The 25,553-nt window shown below is 43.7% G+C and overlaps 1 protein-coding gene across 3 annotated transcripts in view; it reads left to right on the forward strand.

The window, feature by feature from the left end:
* PTPN14 (protein tyrosine phosphatase non-receptor type 14) overlaps positions 1-25,553 on the forward strand; it is a 178,460-nt gene that overhangs the window by 108,291 nt on the left and 44,616 nt on the right. For all 3 annotated transcript variants that reach the window (XM_055319539.1, XM_055319537.1, XM_055319540.1), the window contains 4 exons: positions 14,003-14,100; positions 16,748-16,815; positions 23,115-23,185; positions 24,062-24,149. In XM_055319539.1, the coding sequence (XP_055175514.1) occupies positions 14,003-14,100; positions 16,748-16,815; positions 23,115-23,185; positions 24,062-24,149 (325 nt within the window). The remainder of the gene's footprint in view (positions 1-14,002; positions 14,101-16,747; positions 16,816-23,114; positions 23,186-24,061; positions 24,150-25,553) is intronic.

The following is a 25,553-nucleotide window of genomic DNA, read 5'->3' on the forward strand; positions in this document are numbered from 1 at the left end:
CCATCTAGCTTGTATATGTATGTGTGTTTCTCCATCAGTGTTTTTAAATATACTTTAATATGGGTCACTCTTTTAGTACTCAGACGTTTTTAAGCCATGACTATGAGAAAATGTGCATGAAGTGACTAAGAGAGCCCATGGGTACCTGCAGAGTTGAAGTACAGAAACCTAAAAGCCCAATGATTAGATGCATTTAAAATTTAAATTAGGGGCAGCCCAGGTGGCTCAGTGGTTTAGTGCCACCTTCAGCCTAGGGTGTGGTCCTGGAGACCAGGGATCGAGTCCCACATCAGGCTTCCTGCATGGGGCCTGCTTCTCCCTCTGCCTGTGTCTCTGCCTCTCTCTCTCTCTCTCTCTCTCTCTCTCTCTGTGTGTCTCTCATGAATAAATAAATAAAATCTTAAAAAAAATAAAATAAAATTTAAATTGGCCAAAAAGTAGAAACAGTAACCAGAGTGTAAAATTAGACTTGGCTAGCTCATAGGGACAAAACCTGGGTGGGGCCATGGTTTTGATGACAGGGATGCTGGCGGGAGGGATGTGTAGGAGGTGATGTTCGAAGAGTACTGAGGGGTCAGAGCCCAGACTGGGCTAACTCTAGACAGAAATGAAGGCAGGCAGGAAAAATATCACGATCAATGACAGATCATTTCCTTCTAACACTTACCTTAGATGAGAGGGTCCCCACAGCTGCAAGGTGTTCCCTTGGCCTGGCTTATCACTTGCCTTTTGGATAATATAGAATCTGAGGTGGTTTCTGGAGTCCACCAGGTATGTGAGAGTTGGGTCGACTGGCATATTCCTTTTCTTTTTTCTTTTTTTTTAAATTTTATTTAAATTCAGTTAATTAACATAATGTATTATTGGTTTCAGAGGTAGAATTTACTGATTCCGTAATACCCTCTAGTTCCATCCACATCCTTGCAAATGGCAAGATTTCTTTTTTTTTTTTTTTGATGGCTAATTATTATTCCATTGTATTAATTCCATTTCTAGGGACGCCTGTGTGACTCAGCAGTTGAGCCTCTGCCTTTGGCTCAGGGCATGATCCTGAGGTCCCGGATCCAGTCCCACATCAGCCTTCTTGCAGGGAGCCTGCTTCTCCCTCTGCCTGTGTCTCTGCCTCTCTCTGTGTGTCTCTCATGAATAAATAAATAAAATCTTTGAAAAAAAATAATTCCATTTCTAAGAGCAAAGGACAGCCTCCACTTTGTGCTGACCTGCTGTGATGGTAGGAAACTGGGTTGAAGAAGATAGAATGCTAGTACCCGATGGTCTTCCTATTCATCTGTATCCATCCTGAGCTTCCTGGTCAACAGTAATGATCAGATACTCTGTGTGTCTAGCTATGTGACTTAATATAGGCTGGGAACTTCTATTTCTCTCTTCTATTTCTCTAGATCCCTAGAGATCTATGATCTCTAATTAATTACAGAAAGTAATTAATTACTTTCATTCCATCATTCATTCACCAAATATTTATTAAGCCCATACATAGTATCTCCTGCTCACTTCTGGGGCATTGCTGCATTGAGGGAAGAATTAGCTTCTTTGGCAGTTGTTCACTTGTGAGAATGTTGGCGCCATCTTTAACTAGGAACTAGGGAAGAGCTCATGACCATCCACAGAGATGATCCTCTCGCCTCATGTTCATTGATTGTTATTTATTTTCTCCTTCAGGACAGGCAGAGAGCTAACAACAGTCCTACTCTTCCATCTGCTAGCTCACCAAATTTTTAAGGATTCATGTCAACCTCTTAGCCACAATCCTGGCTCTTTACCAGGAAGACAGATTTTTGGAAAGTTGACTCACCCAACTTACAGCTGTAATTTAAGCTCCCTTTTCCCACAGTGGAGTTATAGGTAATATTATGAACATATGATTTTCGAGGCAGGCAGGTATATAGTTTGAACTGATGAGTCAAGACATACTTATTCCTAGTATCAGAGGGATAAGGCTCCATATTTTACAGTGGCAATGTAGAGGAGTGGTTTTGTCATGCTAGTCTGCAGGGACCCTTGTTGTTTTGCCCACCGTGAGGGTTACTTTCTTTTTTTTTTTCTTTTTTTTTAAATTCTTGATTTGAATTCAATTTCGTGGGATGCCTGGGTGGCTCAGTGTTGAGCGTCTGCTTTTAGTCCAGGGCGTGATCCTGGAGTCTTGGGATCATGTCCCACATCGGGCTCCCTGCATGGAGCCTGCTTACCCCTCTGCCTGTGTCTCTGCCTCTCTGTGTCTCTCATGAATAAATAGTAGACTCTTAAAAAATAAATAAAATAAATAATAAATTCAATCTCATGAACATATACTGTATTATTCGTTTGGGGGGTAAAATTTGATGGTTCATCATTTGCATGTAACACCCAGTTCTCATGACATCACATGCCCTCCTTAACGCCTGTCACCCAGTTACCCCATCCCCACCCACCTCCCCTGAAGCAACCCTCAGTTTGTTTCCTAGAGTTAAGAGTCTCTTCTGGTTTGCCTCCATGAGGGTTTATTTCTTGCTGTTGTTGGTCCTTGACTGTGATTCAGGCCTGAGTTCCTTCTTTGCTACTTGGTAGCTCAGAAAGCAGTGTAAATCATCAACACATAAACAAATGGTCCACACTGAATAAGTTGTGTGTGTTGTTGTTGTTGTTTGGTAAGATTCTATCTTTTTTAGAGCAGGTTTAGATTTACAACAAAATTGAGAGGAAGATACAGAGATTTCCCGTATACCCCCCTGCCCTCATACGTGCTTAGTCTCCACCAATATCAGCATCACTCATCAGTATCTTTACCAAGAATGATACATCATCATCACCCAGAGGCCATAGTTGACTGTAGGGGGTTCACTCTTTGTGTTGTGTATCCTATGGATTTGGACAAATGTATAATGACATGTATCCATCATTATAGTATCATATAGAGTATTTTTACTACCCTGCGAGTCTGGGCTCTCTGCCTATTCATCTTCCCTTCCGCAACCACTGTTCTTTTTAGTGTCTTCATAGGTTTGCCTTTCCTAGAATGTCATGTAGTTGGAGTCAGACAGCGTGTAGACTTTTTATATTTGTTTCACTTAGCAATAGACATTTAAGGTTCCTCCATGTCTTTTCGTGGCTTGATAGCCCATTTCTTTTTGGTGCCAAATAATATTCTATTGTCTGGATGTGCCACCGTGTGTTTATCCAGTCACCTACTGAAGGACTTCTTGATTGCTCTCAAGTCTTGGAAATTATGGATAAAGCTGCTGGGAACATCTCTGTGCAGGTTTTTATATGGACAGAAGTTTTCAACTCCTCTGAGTGAATACCAAGGAGCATGATTGCTGGATCATATGGTAAGCGTATGTTTAGTTTAAGAAGACAGTTTGGTGTCTTAAACCACCAAACTGTCTTCCGAAGTGGCTGTACCATTTTGCATTCCCACAGCCGTGAATGAGAGTTCTTATTGCTCCACATCCTTGCCAGCATTTGGTTGTCAGTGTTCTGGATTTTAGCCATTCTAATAGTTGTGTAGTGGTATCTCGTTGTCTTAATTTGCCTTTCCCTCATGACATGATGTGGAGTATCTTTTCATGTATTCCTTTGCTATCTACTTAGTTTCTTTGATGAAGTGTCCACTAAGATCTTTGGCCCATTTTTTAATTGGATTGAGTTTTAAGAGCTCTTTGTATATTTTGGATCAGTCCTTTATCAGATGTATCTTTCGTAAATGGTTTCTCCCAGGCTGTAGCTGGTCTTCTCATTCTCTTTGACGTTGCTTTTTGCAGAACAGAGTTTTACATTTTAACAAAGCAAGTAATTTCTTTCATTAATTGTGTCTTTGGTGTTGTATCTGAAATGTCATTGCCATATCCATAGTCATCAGATTTTCTCCCATTATCTTCTAGGATTCTTATGGTTTTACATTTTGCATTTAGGTCTGTCATTCATTTTGAATTAATTTTTGTGAAGGGTGCAAGGTCATTTCAATTTTTTTTGTTGTTGTTGTTTAGGGTTTTTTGGGGTTTTTAAAATTTGTTTTGGTATGTGATCCACAATTATGCCAACACCATTTGATAAAGAGGTTGATTATCTTTGTTCCATTGTATTGCCTTTGCCCCTTTGTGAAAGATCAGCTGACTCTATGAAGGTTTATATCCGGACTCCCTCTTCTGTTGGTCTATTTGTTTATTTTTTCCCTGATACTACATTTTCTTGTCTATGTCTTTATCATGTCTTGAAATTGGGTAGTGTCATTTTTCCAGATTTGCTCTCCTTCAATATTGTGTTGGCTCTCCTGGGTCTTTGAAGGAATTTTCCCCCCTTTGTCTAAACGCAGAAGTTCAAGGCTTTCTGCTTAGTGCATGATGGCATGATGGGTTACATGTTTGAAACCTCGTTGCCTCTTTTGTACTATAGAAAGAACATCTCATAATCTTACTATGAGGTGATCAATCTCCCTCTCTCCGTATGAGTTCTCCTGTTAGCATTTCATCTACTCAGAAATGTTTATTGAGTATGTACTTAGTGCCAGGTACCGACATCAAATTATAGGATCCCGTCTCCAGTCTGGGAGGAGGTTATGGTGGACTGGGGGAGGTACAGATGACATTGCAGGAGAGTCCTGGGTGAAGTGCTGCGGGGGCTGGGGGAGGCTCCATTTACTGGCTGAGGTTTGGGAAGCTGATGGAAAACAGATCGATTTCAACTGAGCTTTAAAGGATGAATAGGTGATTGTACAAATGGAGGAGGATAGGCAAGGACTGTCAGCAGAAACAGGAAGGAGGCGGAAAGGAACATGGTGGGGAAGCATAGTACACCGATTACCGTTCAGGTGTGTGGCATTTAGGGAGATGTGAAGTCAGAAAGGAAGGAGTCCTGAGTGGATCATGAGGAGCCTCTATACCATATCAGAAATGTGAACTTTTTCCCAACTAAGGCAGTTGGAGGTTTTATTTGGTTGAGATAAAATTCACTTCACATAACATGTAATATTTTAACTATTTTACAGTATACCATTAAGTGGTTCTTGGTATAGTCACAACACTGTGCAACCATTGGCAGGATCTAATTTCAGAACACTTTCTTGTCCCTGCCTCTCTTCTCTTAGCCTCTGACGACCACTAATCTACTTTCTGTCTATGGATTTGCCTATCCTGGACATTTCGTATAAATGGAAGCATCCAACATATGACCTTTTTGTGTGTCATCTTTCACTTAATGTTTTCATAATTCATTCACGTGGTAGCAGTATCAGTACCTCAATCCTTTCTGTGACTAAATCCTATGCCATCGTATGGACAGATGGACAGATGGCATTTTGTCTATCCATTCATAAGTTGATGGACATTTGGGTTGTTTCCTCTTTTGGACCATTATAAATAATGCTGCTATTTGTGTACGAGTTTCTGTGTGAACATGCATTCTCAGTTCTCTTGGGGATCCTACCTAGGAGTGGAATTGCTGGGTCATATGATAACTCCATAATTAACTTTTTGAGGAACTGCCAAACTGTTTTCCAAGTCATTGGAGATTTTTAAGACAGAGCAAAACAGACTCAGATTCTATTTTAACATCACATGCTCTAGGACTGTATTTTCTTTCAAGACTAGGTATTTCTACTTCTGTTATGTTTTCCTAGTTCAGGGCATCACAGCCCACAGCAGTGAAACCTTTCTGGCTCTTTTAAATCGTATCATTGGGATTGTCATGAAGGAATCTGTACCTACTAGCATAGAGTGTGGCAGAAAGTAGTGTCAGGATAGTCTCTCTCCCTCTATGATGTATTGTAGAGAAGGAGTTTTTCTTTTTTAAAGAGAACCCTTGATTAAATTATAGGCTATTATTAGGGAGTTTATTGTACTTATAAACTGTACTTGGATTCCCTGTAATTTGTTATAATTAATGCAGGAGTTCAAGAGCAGAAAGCAAGGATCAGGTTGTGGCATGCTTTTCTCTTTTGCAACACCTTGCTATCATTGGCCTTTTTTTCACTCGTAGTTAAGGCCTGTGTGTGTTTGTGTGCTTTTCAACAAACATTATCCTTTTTAGGAAAGAATTGCAATCCTTTGACTCATGAGACTCCTAAGGAGTCTCGATAAGAAGTTAGGCGTCAGTGGCAAAACGGTATCGATCCATGAACGTTGAAAACTTCTGGAATTGAATCTTTCCCAAGACAGTCTTGTCTGAGTGTGTTTGAGTGTATGCACGTGTTTGTATTTTCATGCATGCACATGTATTGGCTTGTGGTGTGAAAAGGCTAGGACAAAAACTTTCCCTTTTAAGGTTATCTTTGTCAAGTTATAGTGTTAGCCATGCCTCCCCCATTGGGTTATTTCAATTTTGCACAGTTGCAGGAGTGTTGGCTTTGTAGTAGGCTTGACAATGCAGAGTTTTAATTGACTGTCAACTTGAACGTTCATTAAGTATAAAAACTTTCAGATAGTGCATGGGTCAGGTCTCAAACACATTATTATACTTGAATAATCATAAACTGAAATCTTCTAAGGCTTTTTGAGGATAGAGGGACAGAGGGAGGGAGGCATTCAGGTTTATCTGGGCGCATTCCTGTGTCGTCCTGTTTATCTGGTCCTAGCAGACAGAGAACAGGGTGGGCCACCCTGCCCATTATCTGGATTTACAGTTGTGAACACCCTTTGGAATGGATGGAATGTGCTCTTTCTCTCTTGTTGGTATCTCTGTCAATCTCAGTGTTAAAATTACGTTCCTTTGCTGTTCTGTACCCCAGAATTCTAGGACAGCTTGTCCTCAGTCCCCTCTTTTTTTTTTTTTTGTCTTTTATAGTAGAGAAACTTGGACATTTATTTCCTACTTGCCCAATGTAATGTCAACCAGAAAGCAATGCTTGTGCTTTGGTATATACTGCACTGTCCTGGGAGAGCTGGGTTCCAGTACATTCTAGCAAGATTCTTCTGATGTGGATGATTGCAAAGGAAGTTTTCTAGTAAGGAAACACTTGCCTTCATAATAACAATAACAAACAACCCATCTTTCTCTCTGTTGCACTCTCGCTCCAGTAGTTGATGGAAAACCTTCACAGATTGAAGAACATAAGGATGGCATTAATATGCTCCCCTCTTCTCTAAGTTGTCACATCTCCACTGACTACACACATGGGAAAAGATAAGCTGGTTTGACTAACCTTGACCTGTAGAGAAGGGAGAGGCAGACAGGAGCTGTCTGGTAATAACAGTGGTACTACAGGTCGATAGTTACAGCTTACAGAATGCTTTCACTAACCTATTTTTAACTATGAGAAAGCATTTTCTTTCTCTCTCAGATCTCCTTGGGCAGTGGGGGTGAAAAAAGAGTAATGCATGGGTGATATGTGCCAATCATACAACTCATCAGGTGTTATTAAGTAAGCTAGCAACAGAATGAAGTCTAGATAACTTTCTTATGATCCATAGTATAGAAGTACCTTGTCTCAGTGCAAGAGTCAGTAAAGAGTGTGTGTGACACTGAGGATGAACTGTAGTTTGCTTTAAAAAAAAAAAAATCTGCCATTGGAAATACCCCTAAGGTCCATCTAGGCCCACTTCTGGCTAGAACCTAGCCTCTCCTAGGTAGGGACCTTGCTCTCTGGGTTTTACTTTGTCTCTCTGTGGGTCTTATAATGTTGTTAACGAGCCATTAGAATGCACAGCTCCATCTTCTTTGCCTCCATCTATCTCTGGAGGAGGAAAGTGAAATTTCCCAGAGACTACTGCTGGGACAAAAAACCAGATCTGAATCCACTTAGGACTGTCCTATAATATGTTTTTACAGAAAAGCTCCTCATGTCAGTGTCTGTCTCATGCTGTGACACATACAACCTGATGGGGAGGAAGGCTGCTTGGTTATGAAAGCCTTTCCTTAGAGACCTCTGGATCATAAAAATCACCAGGTAGTATATGTTTTTATTTTTGTTTTTATTTTTGGACTTCAATGGGAACGGTGACTTGCCTGCAGTGGCTGAGAATCAGATCCCACTCTTACTACTTGTGTGGTTGCTGTGTGAAAGGAGAGCTCCAAGCTCTGGTCTGTCTGGCCCTGACCACAAGGACAGTGCTACCTTGGGCCAGTCATTCTTCTTGCTCCACACAGTTTCCTTCTATAAACACAAAAGGGTAGGACTTGGATTTTTGAAATCTTTCCTTTGTCAAGTAGCTTAGGCTTAATCATGCCGTGACAGTGCATGACCCATGGATCTCTTTGACCTTCAGAAACAAAGGCTTGTGTCTTGCCTGACTTACGTGTCTACTGTGTCCACTGCCTTTTTTCCCTGGAGCTCAGGCCAACGGAGCGGCAGTCCTCATTGGACACAGCAGGTCTCAGGGCAAAGAGAAACAGATGACTTGGAAGCCTTCTACTCAGGGGAGGCACGTGTCACCTCCACCCCCATTCCATTGACCCCAAAGCCTAGTTACAGAGTTGATGAGGTAGGTGGGTGGAGGGGAGGCTTCATGGAGAGCAGACATTTGGAGCAGTAATAATGGCCACCCCCTCTCCTCTCTCATCATCCTGTGATTTATGCTGAGAATGTTGAGCCCTTGAGTAGAAGCATGATCAAGATCAGCTCTTAAGGCTTTTATTCTTTCGCAGCTCTTCTCTGTTGGAGGCACTTCTGCTGGACTGGACTTGGAATGAATATTTCACTTGTGGGAGGGGTGGGGAATACTTCAAAAGCAACACGTACTCGTCCTCTATGTTCGTCCTGTCGTATTTGTGGTTCTGTGGTAGTACAGTCCATACTTTTCAGGACACCACATGGAATGTCTCCATCTGAGAAGCAGTCACAGACCTGCAAATAGAGCAGAGTTGCATAAGTGTTTAAAGTCCCCATATATAAATCAAAAAGAGAGATTGAAGATCTTAGCAGTACATCTATAAATGTTGAGGATAATGTTACAGGGTATAATTTTGAAAGAGTTCTTTGATAAACTGTCAGAAGTACTGAATACTCCATTGATTTGACCCGGTCTAGCATTTTTTAAAACTTCCTTTTCAGAATTCTTAAGGGGAGGAAAGAACATGGAGAAGTCACTTGTTTTCTCAAGATTGAAGGGGAACTATCCCAGATAGATGAGACATCCAACAACTGGTTCATATTATCTATCAGTTTCCAGTTAATAATATTTAATAGCACTGACTATCAGGAAGCTTTTCTGTTTTCCCTAGAGAAACCTGAATTTTAATCTCTATGGATTAAAAACAAAACAGAACACTTTGAGAATAGACATTTTACCTTTATTCAACAAGCATAGTTATATTTACCAGTTCTTAGAGGGAGAGTAGAATCCTAACCTAAAACTATTCACTGGACCCCAGCAGTCAGATGGACTATTTCCAGGGTCTTTGAATATGAAAAATATTAAAAAGTTTTCCTTGTGAGCTTGGGTTTTCAAAGAGGATCCCTTTGGAAAGTTGGCAAATACTTACTTTCCTGGCATGAAGATTGGTGTGTTTTTTTTTTCCTCCTCCACCCAGAGCTATGACAGGGTGGAGTATACTTCCGTGAAATTGCATGTTTCCAAAATAGGATTCACTGTTATATTTTACTGCCGTTAGAATTGAATCTCTAATCAAAAATAAGCAAAACCCAAACATTCTAGAAATAGAATTTCAGCTCATATTCTCTAATTTAGTCTTCATATAGGATAGAATTATTATACTTTACAAAAATGGCTTTTGAGCCAAAATGTACCAATTTCCAAAGTGGTCCAGATTTTGTTCTCATTTCTGCAATCTCACATCGTAATCTCCACAATCTCACGTGGGAATAGCAGTGTATCATTAACGCTGTTCAGATTCTCTCGTAGTCTGGGTGGCTTCCGGGAAAGAGTTATGCATTCAACAGCTCCTCAGTCTTGTATCCCGTAGGAGCCTATGTCTAACCTGATGACCAGGAACAATCCTGGTGTTCTTTGCTAGTGGGCTGAGACACACTGTTGCCTAGAATGGAGTGGATCTGTTCTAGAACTGCCCCGTATGTTATAAAAGTGTTAGCTATAGATGAAATTGGGACCAGCAGGATAAGAAAACTACCACTATTGTTTTGCTGGATCCTGCGGATTATATTCCCAGAAGTGTCAGCCCACCAAAGGCTCTAGCTATGGCAGATAATGCTAGGGTAACACCTTTTAAAATGCTTTACTCTTTGGTTCTTGGAAATCAAGCCCTTCATAGCACATTAGAGAGAACCATGACATCAGTGGTTCAAGAGAAGATGAGCATCCCTGCAAGGCAGAGACCGTCGTAAACCTCTCCAGGGTGTCCCTCTGCATCTATCCAACATCTGCATACAGGAGTACTTAATAAATGTGGATATCCATGTTTCTCCTGGGCTTGGGGAGCAGAAAATAAGTCAAAACTGCTCAGGATGGGGTGGTGTCTGGGTGGTGCATTCATTTAAGCATCCAACTCTTGATTTTAGCTCAGGTCATGATCTTGGGGTCCTGGGATTGATGGGTTCCCTGCTCAGTTGGGAGTCTGCTTGAAGATTGTCTCTCTCCTTCTCCCTCTCCTTCTGCCCCTTCCCCCTTATCTAAATTAAATAAAAAAAAAACCACTCAAGATTGTAAGGAGTGGATGGCATATAGAAGAGATTTGGTATTGTAGATTAGGAGGGGTAGGTGACCTTTACCACTTTTTCCTACCTTGAAATTGTGTGTTCTGGTTTGTTCTGTTTTTCTTTTTTGAGAATCCCATTGCACATTTCTTCAGTAAACTTAAGATTCTTTCCTATACCGAAATTGTGGGGGGCGGGGGGTGGCATTTGTTTTTGTTGTTTGGTTGTTTTGTTTGTTTGGTTTTAATATCCTTTACCTTTTCCTGGAGAAAGTCACAGCAGGATCATCTGGCAATAAGATGAGGTAACACTTCCTCGTCCTTCTTTTCTTCTTCTTCTCCCACTTTCAGAAGTATGGTCTTCAGATTCTAGGTGGCTCCTCTTCAAAGTTCACAGTGAACTCTTGTCACTCGAGAGGATCTTTTGCTGACCTACGACCCCCTGGCCCGCCTCGGTGTCCACAAGGAGGTGATCTCCTGCCTAAGAATTGGCTAGGTTAGAAGCATGAAAGAGCTTCCGAAAGGCTCATGGGCAGGTCCCAGCCTCTTGAAGGGAAAGTGACCTTACACGAATGAGTGGAGCTTTTCCTGTTTCCTTGAGAATTGGCCCAGAGGCACAAGACAGATGCTGAAGGAAAACGGAGAGTCAGGCTGGGGAACAGGGAAGAACTTGGCAGACGGTGCTGAGGAGGAACCCTGAGGGAAGGGAACAGACAGGAAACGTGCTGTGCCCCATGGAAAAGGAAGTAAGCTTCTGAAGCCCAGGTTTTCCATCCTGGTTCAGGTTTTACTGAGTTTTCTCCCAGGATGAACTAAGAGGGTGCATCAGATTATACTGTTAGATGTGACTCTGTTATTTAAGGCTGTAAAACCCAAGCTTTGCTTCCAGTTGGCCGGGTACATATTCCTTGAAGCAAAGGCACTAAGGTAAACCATTTCTGTTGGAGCTCTGGATAAAACCACAGAACCTGGGATCCTCAACACTGACCCTGTGCACAGCTTGGAATGGGAGAGAAGCAGACAGACAAACAGCAGGCTCTTGTATCATAGGAGTGTGCAGGACCGCGCTTCTGTAGTGTTGACTCACCTGGGGTGAAACATTTGAAAATAAACTTGAATGTACCTGAGCTTGGGGACTTGAGTGAACAGGTGAAGAAAGAGAATCAGAAGATAACATGTGGCATATTTTAACCACAGCAAACCAGATCTCTTTAGCCTTTGCTCTTTTGGTTTACTCTTGGTATTTCTTTACTGCTTCAACATGTGTTCCTTTACTCTGATTCTCTGCTATGCATAACAAATAGGTTATGACTTTTGCTTTAACTTCCATGGCAGATGATTGCCCAAAACTACCCCCCCGCCCCCCCCACAGGCAGCGTCTTCCGTTTCACAAGGTCCTTAAAAGTATCCTACTAGGGAATCCCTGGGTGGCTCAGCGGTTTAGCACCTGCCTTTGGCCCAGGGCATGATCCTGGAGTCCCAGGATCAAGTCCCATGTCAGGCTCCCTGCATGGAGCCTGCCTGTGTCTCTGCACCCCCCACCTCCCTTCTCTCTCTCTGTCTCTCTCTCATGAATGAATAAATAAAATCTTTAAAAAAAAAGTATCCTACCTAGTATTTCCTCCTTACTGTTTGTGCACTTTCAGAAACAGCAGCACTGCTACTTTATTTAACCAGCAAAGGACTTTTAACCATATGTTCTTATATATAAGGACTTAGAATCCATGACGCCCCTAACCAGCTAAGGATATAATAACTAGGTGAAATGGAGCCGTGTCTGCTAGTCTCAGAGCAGGAGTGGGCACAGAGCTTTTCTACACTTACCAAGGACTTGTCTCTGAAAATCAACGTAGATACTTATTGTATATATTAGTTGATTTAATCAGTAGTGGAGCTCGGGTTTTACAGCCATAAATAACAGATTCACATCTAACAGTATAATCTGATGCACCCTTAGTTCATCCTGGGAGAAATCTCAGTAAAACCTGAACCAGGATGGAAGTATAATGACTGATCCAGTAGTGGCGCCTATAAAATGATTATGAATAATTTTAGGGGACAGGTAGGACGGTAGTAGGAAGAACATGTTGTTTTTCTATTACCTACTAGGTTTTACTAAAAAGGATTTTCAAATAACTCAATGTTGGTCCTTGTGACTTGAGAATAGGTTTTTCCCACCAGGGACTGACATGGCTATCTGTACCCCATCTAGTCCAAGGAGGAGACAGGAAATAGAGACTCTTTGGAAGGAGGCAGAAAACCCGAGACCTTCCCTCAAATAGGCATCGGATTGCTATGTAATGATATTCATGATGCCAAGGTAGAGACAACAATAATTAGCTCTCAGTGCTGGTTGCCTCTCTTTAAAAGAGTTGAGCTTTGGATCACTCTTGAGCTCCCTGGATTGACATGTCCAAATTTAGAAAAAGTAGAGTGTTACGGTTACCCAGAGCAGAAAGGTTGTTAGCATTTGCTAAGAATTAAGGCTAGGAAAAGTCTGTTATAGAGGTGACTGTGTTTTTCAAGGGAAGGGGAGAGTCCTAGGAAGAAACGTTTGGGGATGAGGAGATTTCTAAATGTTTAGGTAATTCTTTTTTTTTTTTTAAGATTTTATTTATTTATTCATGAGAGACACAGAGAGAGGGAGAGAGACAGAGACACAGGCAGAGGGAGAAACAGGCTCCATGCAGGGAGCCCGATGTGGGACTCGATCCCGGGTCTCCGGGATCACACTCTGGGCTGAAGGCAGCGCTAAACCGCTGAGCCACTTGGGCTGCCCATAAATGTTTAGGTAATTCTAAGTACAGTTTTGTTGGCAAGGAAACAATGCACTGTATTGGCTTCTGAGGACAGTGGTCCACTCTGATATTTGATGTTGCACATGGGCACACTCTATTTACCTGTACTTGGCTGGTTTGGGAATGTTCTTCGGGTTGGGTTTTTGTGAGGCACAGACCTGTCGGGTGAGCCTGGCTCTGAAAAACTTTATCCCATCCACTAGCAGAATGCCAAACTATGTGGCCTGTTTGTGATTCACCCCACCAAACTGTTGAGCTTAAAAAATGGCATGTTTCCATAATTTTTTTTAGGAATGCACCAGTGTTGGATGTAGGTTTGGCAGCTGTGCTGCCGTGGGTGTCCAGGTGTGCAAGAGCATTTTCCTTCCCAGTCTCTGTTATGAAGAACTGGTCCTTATCAAGTAATTCATCCTGCTGATCTACAATGAGATGATTTGATGAATGCTCTCAAACTGAGAATGCACAGGATGTGGCACCTGCCACATCACACAGAGATAAACACAGGCAGAGGGCACATTCCATCTTTTACAGGACTGACCTTTCTCAGCATCGCCTGCATGTCCTGCTGTGTATACAGAGTTTTACATCTAGAAACATTGATCCTGTGGGAACATATTTCAAGTGTGTGTTTTTAAGGTTATTTGTTCCTCTGTTCCCATGAACAGATATCAGTATTACCTGCAAGTCAAAAAAGACGTGCTTGAAGGCCGGTTGCGGTGTACGTTGGAACAGGTGATCCGGCTGGCCGGCTTGGCTGTGCAAGGTAAGGAGCGTGATGGCCAGCATGTGAAATCCCATTTTTCTCTTCAACTGCAGTGCTGCTGGCCTCTCACAGGGAAAAACTGAATTTACTTAAATGATCTCTTAGTAACTCTCACTTTCCATTTCAAGATATGTTAAAAGTACAGAAATAGAAAAAACAACACAAATAGTGATTTCTGGTGGCAGGCTGGTGGATTTCTCGAAGCTGTTTGCAAATCATTCATGCTTGTATCATTTTAGTTTTATTTGAAGAAATAGCAGCTTTCATCCTGCCTTTAATTAAAGCTACATGCAGGGTTTGTGGAACATTTTCTCAGAATGATTCCACTGCCCATTGTGGTCATATTTTGTGGCTTCATGTTATGACTCTTTGACTTTCCCATCAGTTTCAAGTGTGATAGCTTTAAACATTGTAGTATAATTTATTCTCACACAGTTAAAGGGAGATTTAAAGTGCACAATTGTAGGGGGCGCTGGGGTGGCTCAGTTGCTTAAGAGCCTGACTCTTGATATCAGCTCAGGTCTTGAACTGAGTCATGAGTTCGAGCCCTGGGTTGAGCCCCATGCTGGGCATGGAGCCTACTTAAAAAAATAAATAAAACAAAATGCACGATTATAATATAAAGCAACATACACATAGTGGAGTGCATTTACCTTTCAACCTGTCCTACCTAGATTTATCGGACAGTTATTTTTTTTCTTTCTAAATTGTTACATATACTTTTACATATTTTTATGTAACATATATTACATGATTCTTACACAGATTTATACATTACTCTTTAGTGAGTGGTGGCTTAATTGCCTTTAGTCACAGTGAAAAGATCAAAATGTAATTTTTTTTAAAGATTTATTTATTTATTCATTCAGAGAGGGTGGAGAGAGAGGCAGAGACACAGGCAGAGGGAGAAGCAGGCTCCCCGCAGGAAGCCCGATGTGGGACTCGATCCCGGGTCTCCAGGATCACACTCCGGGCTGCAGGTGGCGCTAAACCGCTGTGCCACCGGGGCTGCCCAAAATGTAATTTTTTAAAAGAAACTCGTGTCCTTTGCAGTCCTTCTTTTTCCTTAAAGTCAGTTCCCATCCAAATGGAATCCCAGCCGCCGAGTCCTTACTGTGTTGGAGAAGCTGTGAGCTGAACTTCCCATCCCTGACTCTGAACTGATGTTGAACCTTTTTTGGGCTCTGTAATATCTAAAGAGGCAGCATTCCCTTGATCTTTTTCATCCTGGGATATTAGCAGTCGAACAACTTTTGCTGGACACACGATTCCCAGTAGTTAGCTGCTGTTGTTACCTTCTGGATGAAAATACACAAAATATGTTGTATCCCACCTGTCCACTTAAAGACTAAAAGGGGAAAGAACAGTGCCCAGAATGTTACAGAACAATTAGTATTTATAACAGAAAGATCCTCAAAAACATGGAAGAAGACACCTTTAATAGAAATAAGAGAAGATCCACTATGTCCCTCATCTGCCAATCACATCTTTCTCCTCTCAAAAAGCTTTCTCTCCTGTTCACTTTCTCACCCTCTTTTTTTTATCCCTCTCACTCTTCAACCAGCAGGTTTATTACAGAAATCCTGGATATTGGAAGACCCTGGTGATAGCTTTCAGGCTAAAGGAAGTTGGTGAATTAACCCTGGCTTCCCTTTTTACTGGGTCCTTAAAGCTAGCCATTCAGAGTGAGGGAAACTCCTCCAGCTATAATATTTGTAAGATAATTTTCCCAAGAACCCTTCTGGGGCAGATAGCAAGACACAGCCACAGAGCTATAAGTTGTGAGAAAATATGATAACTGATGAGTAAACTTGAAAGTAGGCCGAGCCCCTGACCTTTGCTGTCTTGAATGCCTCCCCTAATCAATCATTCGTTATGTGATGAGTTAGTAGGTACATCCTTGTGTTCTCAGCAGCGTCTGTTCACTGGCCTTCTGTCTGGACTCTTGTGTTCCATGTCTCCCATTAGATGCCAGATCTTTTACATGAAATTAAATTTGTATGCTGTTATGATTCTTTTCTTCTTGAGAGCGAGCAGGATGGAGAAGCAAGACATTTATAGATTGACGATATGGACTCATGGTATTCTTTTTTGCATGTGCTCAGACATACCATTGTGAGATGAAAACAGGACAAAACAGAGTTGCTGGCATCTTGCAATATGGGAACTTGTTTGGGAGGTGTAAAAATTTGCAAGGTTGTTTGCCAAGGGTGATTTACAGGGGGAATTTCCAGCTGCAAATATATGAAAAGATGCAGATGGGTTTGGCTCTTCAGTTCTCTTAATTAACCTTGAGTTAAAAAGTCCCCTTGGCAGATATTCTTAAGATATGTGTTGATGCGTATTTAACAAAAACATAAGTATAGGTTTGTTTTAAATTTTTAAAATAGCTTAGGGATCACTTTCAAATTTCCCTGGGTTTTTTTTTTCCTGGAAAATTGTATAACAGTGCTCACATGCTGATATTTACAGTATTGCTAAGTGAAAGTGGTAACAATATCAAACACATCGTGGCACTGTTTTCACTTAATAGTGCAGAAATAGGATGAAGTAGGAATAATAAATGTGGCGGTAATTTTACTCTTATTTTATTCCATCTTCAATTTCATATAATAAATACTACCACTCCCCCCTCTTTTCTTCTCAGCTGATTTTGGAGACTACAATCAGTTTGATTCTCAAGATTTCCTCAGAGAATATGTGCTATTTCCTATGGTAAGTGTAATTTCCTTCTTAATTAATTTTCTACCTTCTTTGGATGTTTAATTCTTTTCTTTGAAAATCTCAGAGGATTTTGCAGACACGTATTCCCTGGGGAGGCAAGTCCATGTCCATGCATTTATGAAGTAGGGACATATTTTGGAAAAACACTGAAAAAGTAAACATGCCTCTTCCCCCCTCATCAAGACACTTCCCTGTCCCCTGACATCCCCTCTGCAACCCTCAGTTCTACTACTCTCCAGAGCCCTGGTGCTGTTCCTTTCTTCCTTCCTTTATTTATTATTATTTTTAAGATTTTATTTATTTATTCATGAGAGACACAGAGAGAAGCAGAGACACAGGCAGAGGGAGAAGCAGGCTTCATGCAGGGAGTCTGTTGCGGGACTCGATCCCAGAACCCCAGGATCACGCCCTGAGCAGATGGCAGATGCTCAAACACTGAGCCACCCAGGTGCCCCCTCTTCCTTCCTTTCTGAACACATCAAGCTTAACTCTTATCCCAGAGCCTTCGTCCTTGGGTTTCCTCTGCCTCAGTGCTCTGCTCCAGATATTTCTATGGCTTGACATTGAGGTCTTAATTCAAATGTCATGTCCTCAAAGAGGCCTTCCTTTTCTTTAAGCGCCTGTATGATACACTCCAGCCATCAACTATTTCCTTCTAAATCACCGTTTATGTGCATATACTTCAGAACTCTTTCAGTATCTAAATGTGTTCAGTACTGATTGATTGTCTGCTAGGACGTCAGCTGTGTGGTCCGTAAGCAGGGACCCTCTCTGTCTTGTCACTATTGTCTGGCATATAGTCCACCCTCATAAAAATTCATTGAATGAATCAGTGAGGTCAGATATCCAATCTTGGGTTAAATTAGGAATGAGGCTAGATTTTAATCCCTGGGGAATGTGTGTGTGTGTGTTTTGGTAGCTTTGGGGTAAATGAGAAGAGTTGAAATGAGGGATTAAAACGTTTGAAAAGCTATACCCGCTCCAACATCCTGGCTCAGATTTTAGAAATCCTGATCATTCACCACGTATTTTTTTTTTTTTTATCAACGGTTTTGCCCAAAGCACTGACCTGGGTAATAATTCCCAGGGGGATGAAGTTATATAAGAAATGGTGCTTGTTCTCAGGGAGGCGGCACAGTAGTTGAGTAAATAGGAAGTCTGCAAAATCGGAATGCAAAGCCAAGCGTCATAAAGTGCACTCAGGATTTTATGTGGGGAGAACTTACATCTGTGTGGGGGGTTAGGGAAGGTTTAAAGACTCACGGAGTGTGAGCTGCATCTCAAAGGATGGGCAGGATGGCAGCAGGCAGCCAGGGAGCAAGGAATGATCTAGATAGGGAGAGAAAGAGCAGGGGCAGGGTGGCATGAGTCAATGGTGAGTCTGGCTGTCACTCAGGAGTGGCAGCAGATAAAATGAAACATCTCAGGGCTGAGAACACATGGGCTCTGTCTGCGTTTGCAGATGCCATGCTTCGAGAACCGCTGGATTAAAGCAATGCGATCATTTGTGAAAGCAGGTCGGATGAGAATCTGCGTGGTGCTCTTGGCCAAGAGAAAATTTAGGTGTTAATGAGTGGCAATAAAAACAAGAAAGCAGTGCAAGAGATATTTTAGAAATAAAATGGGCATCCAGTTGGGTGTGGCATATGGGAAAGGGTAGAGTGGTGACAAAAGTTCAAGTTTTGAAAGACTAGGATAACTAAGGCTACCGCTGTTATCCCTATCACTGTGTGATGAACTCAAATTGTCACAAATTTACCTCATTCTTGTAGGTTAGGATCTCTCCGTTTTCCATGAATAACTCTATCTTTGTTCTTCCCTCCAAGAAAACAGCAGTGTTATCTGATGAGGCTCTTGTTTTTCATGCCTCGTTAATTTTACCCAGCAAATCAACCTGCATTCAAAGAGATGAGCATATTATTTAGCAGAGAAGTTCTTCCTAGGATTTGGTGTCAACTGGCTTGAATCAATGTCTCCACAGCCTCACAGGCTCACCTCAAACATCAGGAAGTTTCCCATTGTACTTGGTGGGAGGAAAGCAAAGCTCATACCTTAGGATTTTAGACAGTGTGCATTTTTGTGTCAATGGAGACAATGAATTGGCATGATAATCTTCCACATTTTTCCCCCTTTCTCTCCTTAAAGGTCTTAATCACATAGACTCCGACAGAGACCAGGCTTGAGCGCTATTTAAAGTTTTTATGAATTTGTAGATACTAAAATGCTCTGGCAGGTCCAAGTGCTATCTGTCAAGGACCGAAGGGAGTTATTTTGTGTATCATGCCTTTTTCAGAATAAGACTGTGTCTCCACTGGGCTCTGAGCAAATCAGATACTTGAATGACATAGATCTCATGAAATCTCACCATGGGCAGACAAATAGGGATGTGTTATTCTTGGATCTAAAAGTTCCCTCTTCAGGGAGTTGCCTGGATGGCTCACTTGGTTGGAAAGCCAACTCTTGGTTTCGGCTCAGGTCATGATCTCAGGGTCCTGGGATCAAGCCCCAGTTTAGGCTCCCCACTCAGTGGGGAGTCTGAGATTTCTTCCCCCTTCTCCCTCTTCTTCTGCCCCTCTCCCTGCTCTCTCTCTCTCTCTCAAATAAATCTTTAAAAAATAAATAAAAACAAACTTCCCTCTTTGGCATAGTAGCTCCTTACGTGGACAGGTGACTACTTACATTCAGATTTAAGTTAACTAGAGTTAAAATTAAAAATTCAGCCCATAGTTGCATTAGCTACATTTAAAAAAATGTTCAGGGGCCCCTGGGTGGCTCAGCGGTTGAGCACCTGCCTTTGGCTCAGGGTCTGATCCCAGAATCTAGGATCAAGTCCCACATTGGGCTCCTTGTGGGGAGCCTGCTTCTTGCTCTGCCTGTGTCTCTGCCTCTCTCTCTCTCTGTGTCTCTCGTGAATAAATAAATAAAATCGTTAAAATAAACAAATAATTAAAAAATAAATAAAAATTTAAAAAAACGTTCAGAAACCACACGTGGCTAGTGACTACTGTACTGGAAAGCCCAGATACAGAACGTTTTCATCACTGCAGCAAGTCCTGTTGGACAGCCCTGAGGAGGCTGTGGTACAAGCTGATGTCAGCATGTGTACTGGAGTCGTGCACATTCCCTGGCTTTTGCCATGTCATTCCATCCCATGTCATACCCTGGATACACTGCAGCCTGTGGTCAGGTGGTTCAGGCTACAGGAGCCAAGTATTCTGTGCTCATGTCCTGGCAGTGCCCCTTACCAGCAGTGTGAACTCGGACCATTATTCAGCCTCATTTATGTTTGAAATTACTTATTTATTTAACCAAAGTGTCCCATTTTTTTCATCTAAAAATGGGCGTAGCAAGCTCATTCCAGTCATGAGGGCAAAAGGAGAGGATGCATGTGAAGTAACGTACCATATGGTAAATTCTCAGCGAGTGTTTAGTCAGTTGTCCTGGTCTTGGCCATCGTTGTCCTCTTATCAACACGACTGTCCCACCTCTGTTATGCAAGCACAAGGGTGCGCAAGACTGTGCTTTTCAGGCAGCCGTACTCCGTGCATTTTGTAACGTAAGCAGAGGACAGCCAGAGGGTACAAACGATGGTTAACTGGCTCTGCGTGATTAGAGACCCACCCCCCCGATCATGTGACACTCATACGTTGCTTTACGGAGTTGAGGTCTGTGGCATTTGCAGATCACTTCCTGTGTCTGGAGAGCTTAGAAGCTGACGTGGTGTTAAGAGCCCTGTCGTAGGCCCAGAAGGGATGTGGAGAAGAGCTGCCGCCCTTAGGCACCTATAATTTAGTAGAGGGAGGCTGACGTGGGTACGGGGTTAGATGAGCATCCAGATAACTGTGTAAGAGGGACCATAGGCAGACTGTGGTGAGGGCTGCTCGAGCCACACTCAGCGCAGAAGAAGCAAAGGTTTACCTCCTGCATGATGGTGGTGGTGGTGGGGTATGGAAGCCGCGGGAACGGCAGCTGAGACGGGACCTGAAGAACAGGGTGGCATTTCACTTGCTGTGATGGGCCCCGGTGACTACCAGGAAGGGTCAGCATGAGTGTGTCAGGCGGCACACACGCGTTCTGCTAGGAGAGACGAATCTGCCAGATGCCTTCAACCCTTGAGAGGGGCGGTCTGGCAGGCAAGGCGGGGTCACGCCGAAGGCTGGTGTGAATGCCAGGCCCAGGTGTTGACCTAATTGAGCAGGCCGTGGGGAGCCACGGAAGGTTGTAAACTTTCTGCTTGGTTCCACTAGAGCTTTCAAAGGGAAGAATGCATTCCTTTGCTGGGGGAGGGAAGATGGGATGAATGGCCTCGTTTGATCTTATAAAGCAACCGAATTTGTCAAATGGCATTTGTGCAGCAGAGAAAAGAACAAAGTTAAGTACACAGGGCACTCCACAGGTGTGCAGCTGTGTACAGGCCTGCGCTCGGCTAGTTGCCATTCACGCGGGGCCGCTCGCGGCCTGTGCGGCGGGGCGCATACCTCCGGGAGGCCCAGACGCAGGCGGCCGCGCTGGAATCGAGAACAATAGCAGAGGGGCACCTTTGGACTTTTTCTTCTTTCAAAGTCGGAAGCCGGGGTTTAATGGAGCACTTTTTGATCTTCACTTACCTGTCTTTATTTTATTCCATTGGCCACACGCCTTTCATTAGCTTTTCAAAATTAGTACCGGGTGATTACCGCCGCGCGGTACCCAGGGGCGCGTTCCCCGACGACGCAGGACTGAGCGGCTCTCCTCCCGAGGACTCGAGTCACCGCAGTAGGATGGCTAAACAGGAGACAGCCAGCTCATCAGTGAATGCGTGAAAAATAAGGGCTGCCAGGAATTCCCTCCGCCTTCTCTGAGGTTTCTCGTGACCATCTGCAGAGCTAGAGAATTTCCAGCGAATAGTTCACGCCCTCAGTCTTCATCTTTCCGAGATAACCGATTTTTCAGGTCTTTGTGCCTCCAGATGGGATGTTTCTTACAGTTTGGAGGTGCACCTTTTTGGGGGTTAGTGCTTCATCCAGGGAAAACTGTTAAATTGGAGACCATCTTTATCTAAATGGTGTTTTGGAATCAGGGCAATGCAGTATTTGGGATGTTCTCTGCCAAATTTCAGCCCCCAGGCCCCCCACCCCCAGTGTCTACGATGAGCTGCAGAGGGCCCCACCGGGGCACATAGCTCAGAGCCCCTTCCAACCACCCCCCTCTGGAGCTCAGAAGGAAATGGTACGCATCTGCGTCCTCCTCAGTATTTACCAGCCTGGGGCAGGGGCCGTGGAAGCTGCTACCTGGCAAGGTCCGAGGCAGCTGGCCCTTGGCTTGAGCCTCCCCAGGCTACCACCAGGGTTGCGGGAACTCTGGAATCGCCGTGTCTGTCAGGGTCTCAGAAACTGGTTGCTCTGGTCCTCCCTGCCTTGAAGTCTCCTTCAGACCATCTCTCCATCCCGGACAGTGCTGTGCTGGTAAATGTTTAACAATCCCTGATAGACCCCCACGGTCATTGAAGGGGTGTTGGGAAGAAGTGTGTGCACTTAGCTTGCATCCAGTGGGACCCAGCACACCAGTGGTCCCAGAGACCTGGGATTCAGGTAGTTGAGACACCAGCTGGTCAGCTCCACGCTGTGACCTTATAGAACTCCCTAGTTTTAGCCAACGTGGCCCCTTCTGCTTCCAAGGCTCTGTCAAGTAACATTGGAATGAGCCTCTCTGCCTTCAGGTAGAAGAGTATTGGGCCTCAGTAGCAGAGTACTGGGGCACCTGGGTGACTCAGTTAATTGAGTGTCCGACTCTTGATTTCAGTTCAGGTCATGATCTCGGGGTCCTGGGATCAAGCCCCACGTCGGGCTCCGCACTCAGCAGGGAGTCTGCTTAAGATTCTCTCTCTCCCTCTCCCTCTGCCCCTCTGCCCTGTTCTCTCTCTCTAAATACATAAATCTTTTAAAAGAACCACGTGAGTACTGACAAAGCAATTTCAATTAAAGTGAATCTGAGAGTCAGACAGGGAATAAGAGGGTAAATGAAAAAAGGAGATATTTCCCCGGGCCCTGAAGAATTTAAGCAGCGACCCAAACTATGCCTTGAAATAGGCATGTTAGTTAGAAGCGGAGAGCCTAAGTTACAGTGGAGAGCCATGTTATGGAAGTCACAGTGGACCCTCAGTCCTACCATGGACAGCCTTTGATTTGAAGGAGTAAGGGGGACGGGGGGAGGCGATGAAGTGAGGCTCCTCGGGAACATCTTCTGGAGAAGAGAGCTCTTAAGGTTTATAAGCAAAATGGTAATGGCCTTCACTGCTTCTGTATTGATAGGATTTGGCCCTGGAGGAGGCCGTTCTGGAGGAGCTGACACAGAAGGTAGCCCAAGAACACAAAGCCCACAGGTAAGGCCGGCCAAGGCGCTGGCCCCCAGCCCTAGCCCCTGGCTTGAGTTGCCCCCGCTGTGTTTCTTTCAACACTGGGTGGATTTGAAAACTCTGCTGCCTGCCCTCCCTCCCCTTTCTCTGGTTCTCTTTTTTTTCTTCCTCTCTCTCCCTTTTTTTTCTTTTCTTTTTTTAACACCAGCAAGCCCACACAGACATGGAGCTGCTAGCCAGGGGAATTCGTGTCTCTGACCTTCCTCAAGCTCTGTTGCCAGAGCTGGGGAGCCTGGGGCCGCTTGAGCTGAGTGAGAAGACCTGAAGAGCAGCTTTGGGGGGAGGGAAAGTCAAGATCAAGAGGGAAAGAGGATCAAGACTCCAGGAGGCACTGAGAGGGTGCTCTGAGGGCTACGCAGAGTTATGGGACCAATGGAAAACAAACAGCCTTCCTTCAGACCTCAGAGGCCCTGTGTGGTTATCCCAAGGTCTCTCATCTCAGCTACTTAGCTCCCCAAATGGCATCCTCATAAACTTTTTCCTTTCTTCACCTTTTTTCTTAACAGTGGAGATTTTTTCTCCCAGGTAAGAGGGGAAAAAAATTTTTTTTAAAGCAGGCAGCGCTATTCACCAGGATGTCTGGAATAATTAATGTTTATAGAGCTGTGGCTCTTAATTAAACACTTTACCTTCCTCTGATTATTCCCCTTTGAGTAAAAGCCGGTGGGGAATATGTTAATGAATTACTTAGTAATGCACCATGTCCTCACAGTTGGGTGATGATTGCGCTTCCCAGAACTAGAACTAAAACCACAGCTCTGGAATTTGCCATCAGGAGGGTAGGACCCTGTACTGCCTTCATTGCCCTAACCATTTCCTTCTTTGATGCTGTTGTGATTGCAGTGGGATCCTGCCAGCAGAAGCTGAGCTCATGTACATCAATGAAGTGGAACGTTTGGATGGATTTGGACAGGAGATCTTCTCTGTGAAGGTAGCCAGCCCTGGCCTATCCTTTCTTCAGCTTTCTCAGAATGGCTCAGGCAGTCAGAACGCTAGCGATGATAGGCAGCAGGCCAGAACGACCTGGCTTCCTTATGCCTACGTGGCATCGGTTGGCAAGTCCAGTGGACGTGAGGTTAAGCAAACACTTGTTCTTTACGAAGAGGTTTTGGAGTTGGCCACAGTGTCGGGGAAAATATGTTGTTGGTAAGACAGGCATCTGGGTGTGTCCCAAACACCAGCCCAGCCCGCACTGTGCAGGTATCCAGTCGGCAGGACGAGCAGCTAATGCCATGGGTGCATTAATATAAAGCCCCTGATGGGTGGTTTTTACCTGCTTCTTCTCTTTTCTCTCCTTTGAGCTGATCTGGGGATAATTGTGAGGCAGAGTGAAACATTTCCCGTATGCAGTCACACTTTATTTCTCAAGCTCTGTAGAGCCTGCATTGTGGGCGTCCAGCCCCTTTGGTGTGTTCTGGAAACGGTGCCTGGGAAACTGCTACAGCACATCACATCTTTTGCAACACATCCAGCTCCTGAAGTGGGTGTGGTTGGGGGGGGTCAGGGTCATGGTGCATGGTCACGTGTGGAGCGGAGCCCAGAACCCAAACTCATTTTCTTCTCTCTACTGACTAGCTTTACAAAAGACGGGGTTTTATCAGAAACCTAAAGCAACTGGCACATTTCAGCAATTTGGGAGATACTGCAATTTTAGCACAAACATTTCACTCTAAACTGGCTTCGCTGGCTGTTTTATAAGTGTTCTGTTCCCCCTCTGCTGCACGTTTGCAATTTGCCTTAATGAGAACTGCCCATGTGCATCAAGTAGAATGAGCAGGGTGGCCGCAGCTTGCGAAAAGGGCTAAATGGCTCTTTTTTAGATTTGTTTAATTTTCTTTTGCTTCTCTCATGGCTGCCCTTCATAGGGTTGTAATCCATTTTCCTTGCAATAATGCCTTATGAAGCCATCTGCATCCCACTTACATTTCAGCAGCCCATATATAGTCATGATATTTTGGGTCACTGAAAAATCAGGGTAAACTTTTCTTCACTTCCAGAAAACCCACTTCTCAGCCCCAGGAAGTTGGGGGTTGAGTTGTTGTGGCTCATTTATTTGTGCTGTTTTTAGGAGTTCTGGGCTGTGGGAAATAGGGGCAGTGGAAATAGTGTTGAAATCCTCTGTGCTTGTTTCTGATGGCCTTTCTGGTATGTTCTTTGGAGCGAAGAGCGCGAGGGGCATATACCATACCTTGGTCTGAGTGGGCAGACGAGCACTGCTGACTCACTGCCAGGGAGTGTGACTGAGCTGGGCATCACACGTACCGGTTCATGACTCAGGTGACCCCCGGCAGACCACATGACTTCCAGAGAGCTGAGGATGGTGGGAGGGACAGCA

The sequence above is a fragment of the Nyctereutes procyonoides genome, unplaced genomic scaffold (genome assembly GCF_905146905.1).
Source record: "Nyctereutes procyonoides isolate TBG_1078 unplaced genomic scaffold, NYPRO_anot_genome, whole genome shotgun sequence".
NCBI lineage: Eukaryota > Metazoa > Chordata > Mammalia > Carnivora > Canidae > Nyctereutes > Nyctereutes procyonoides.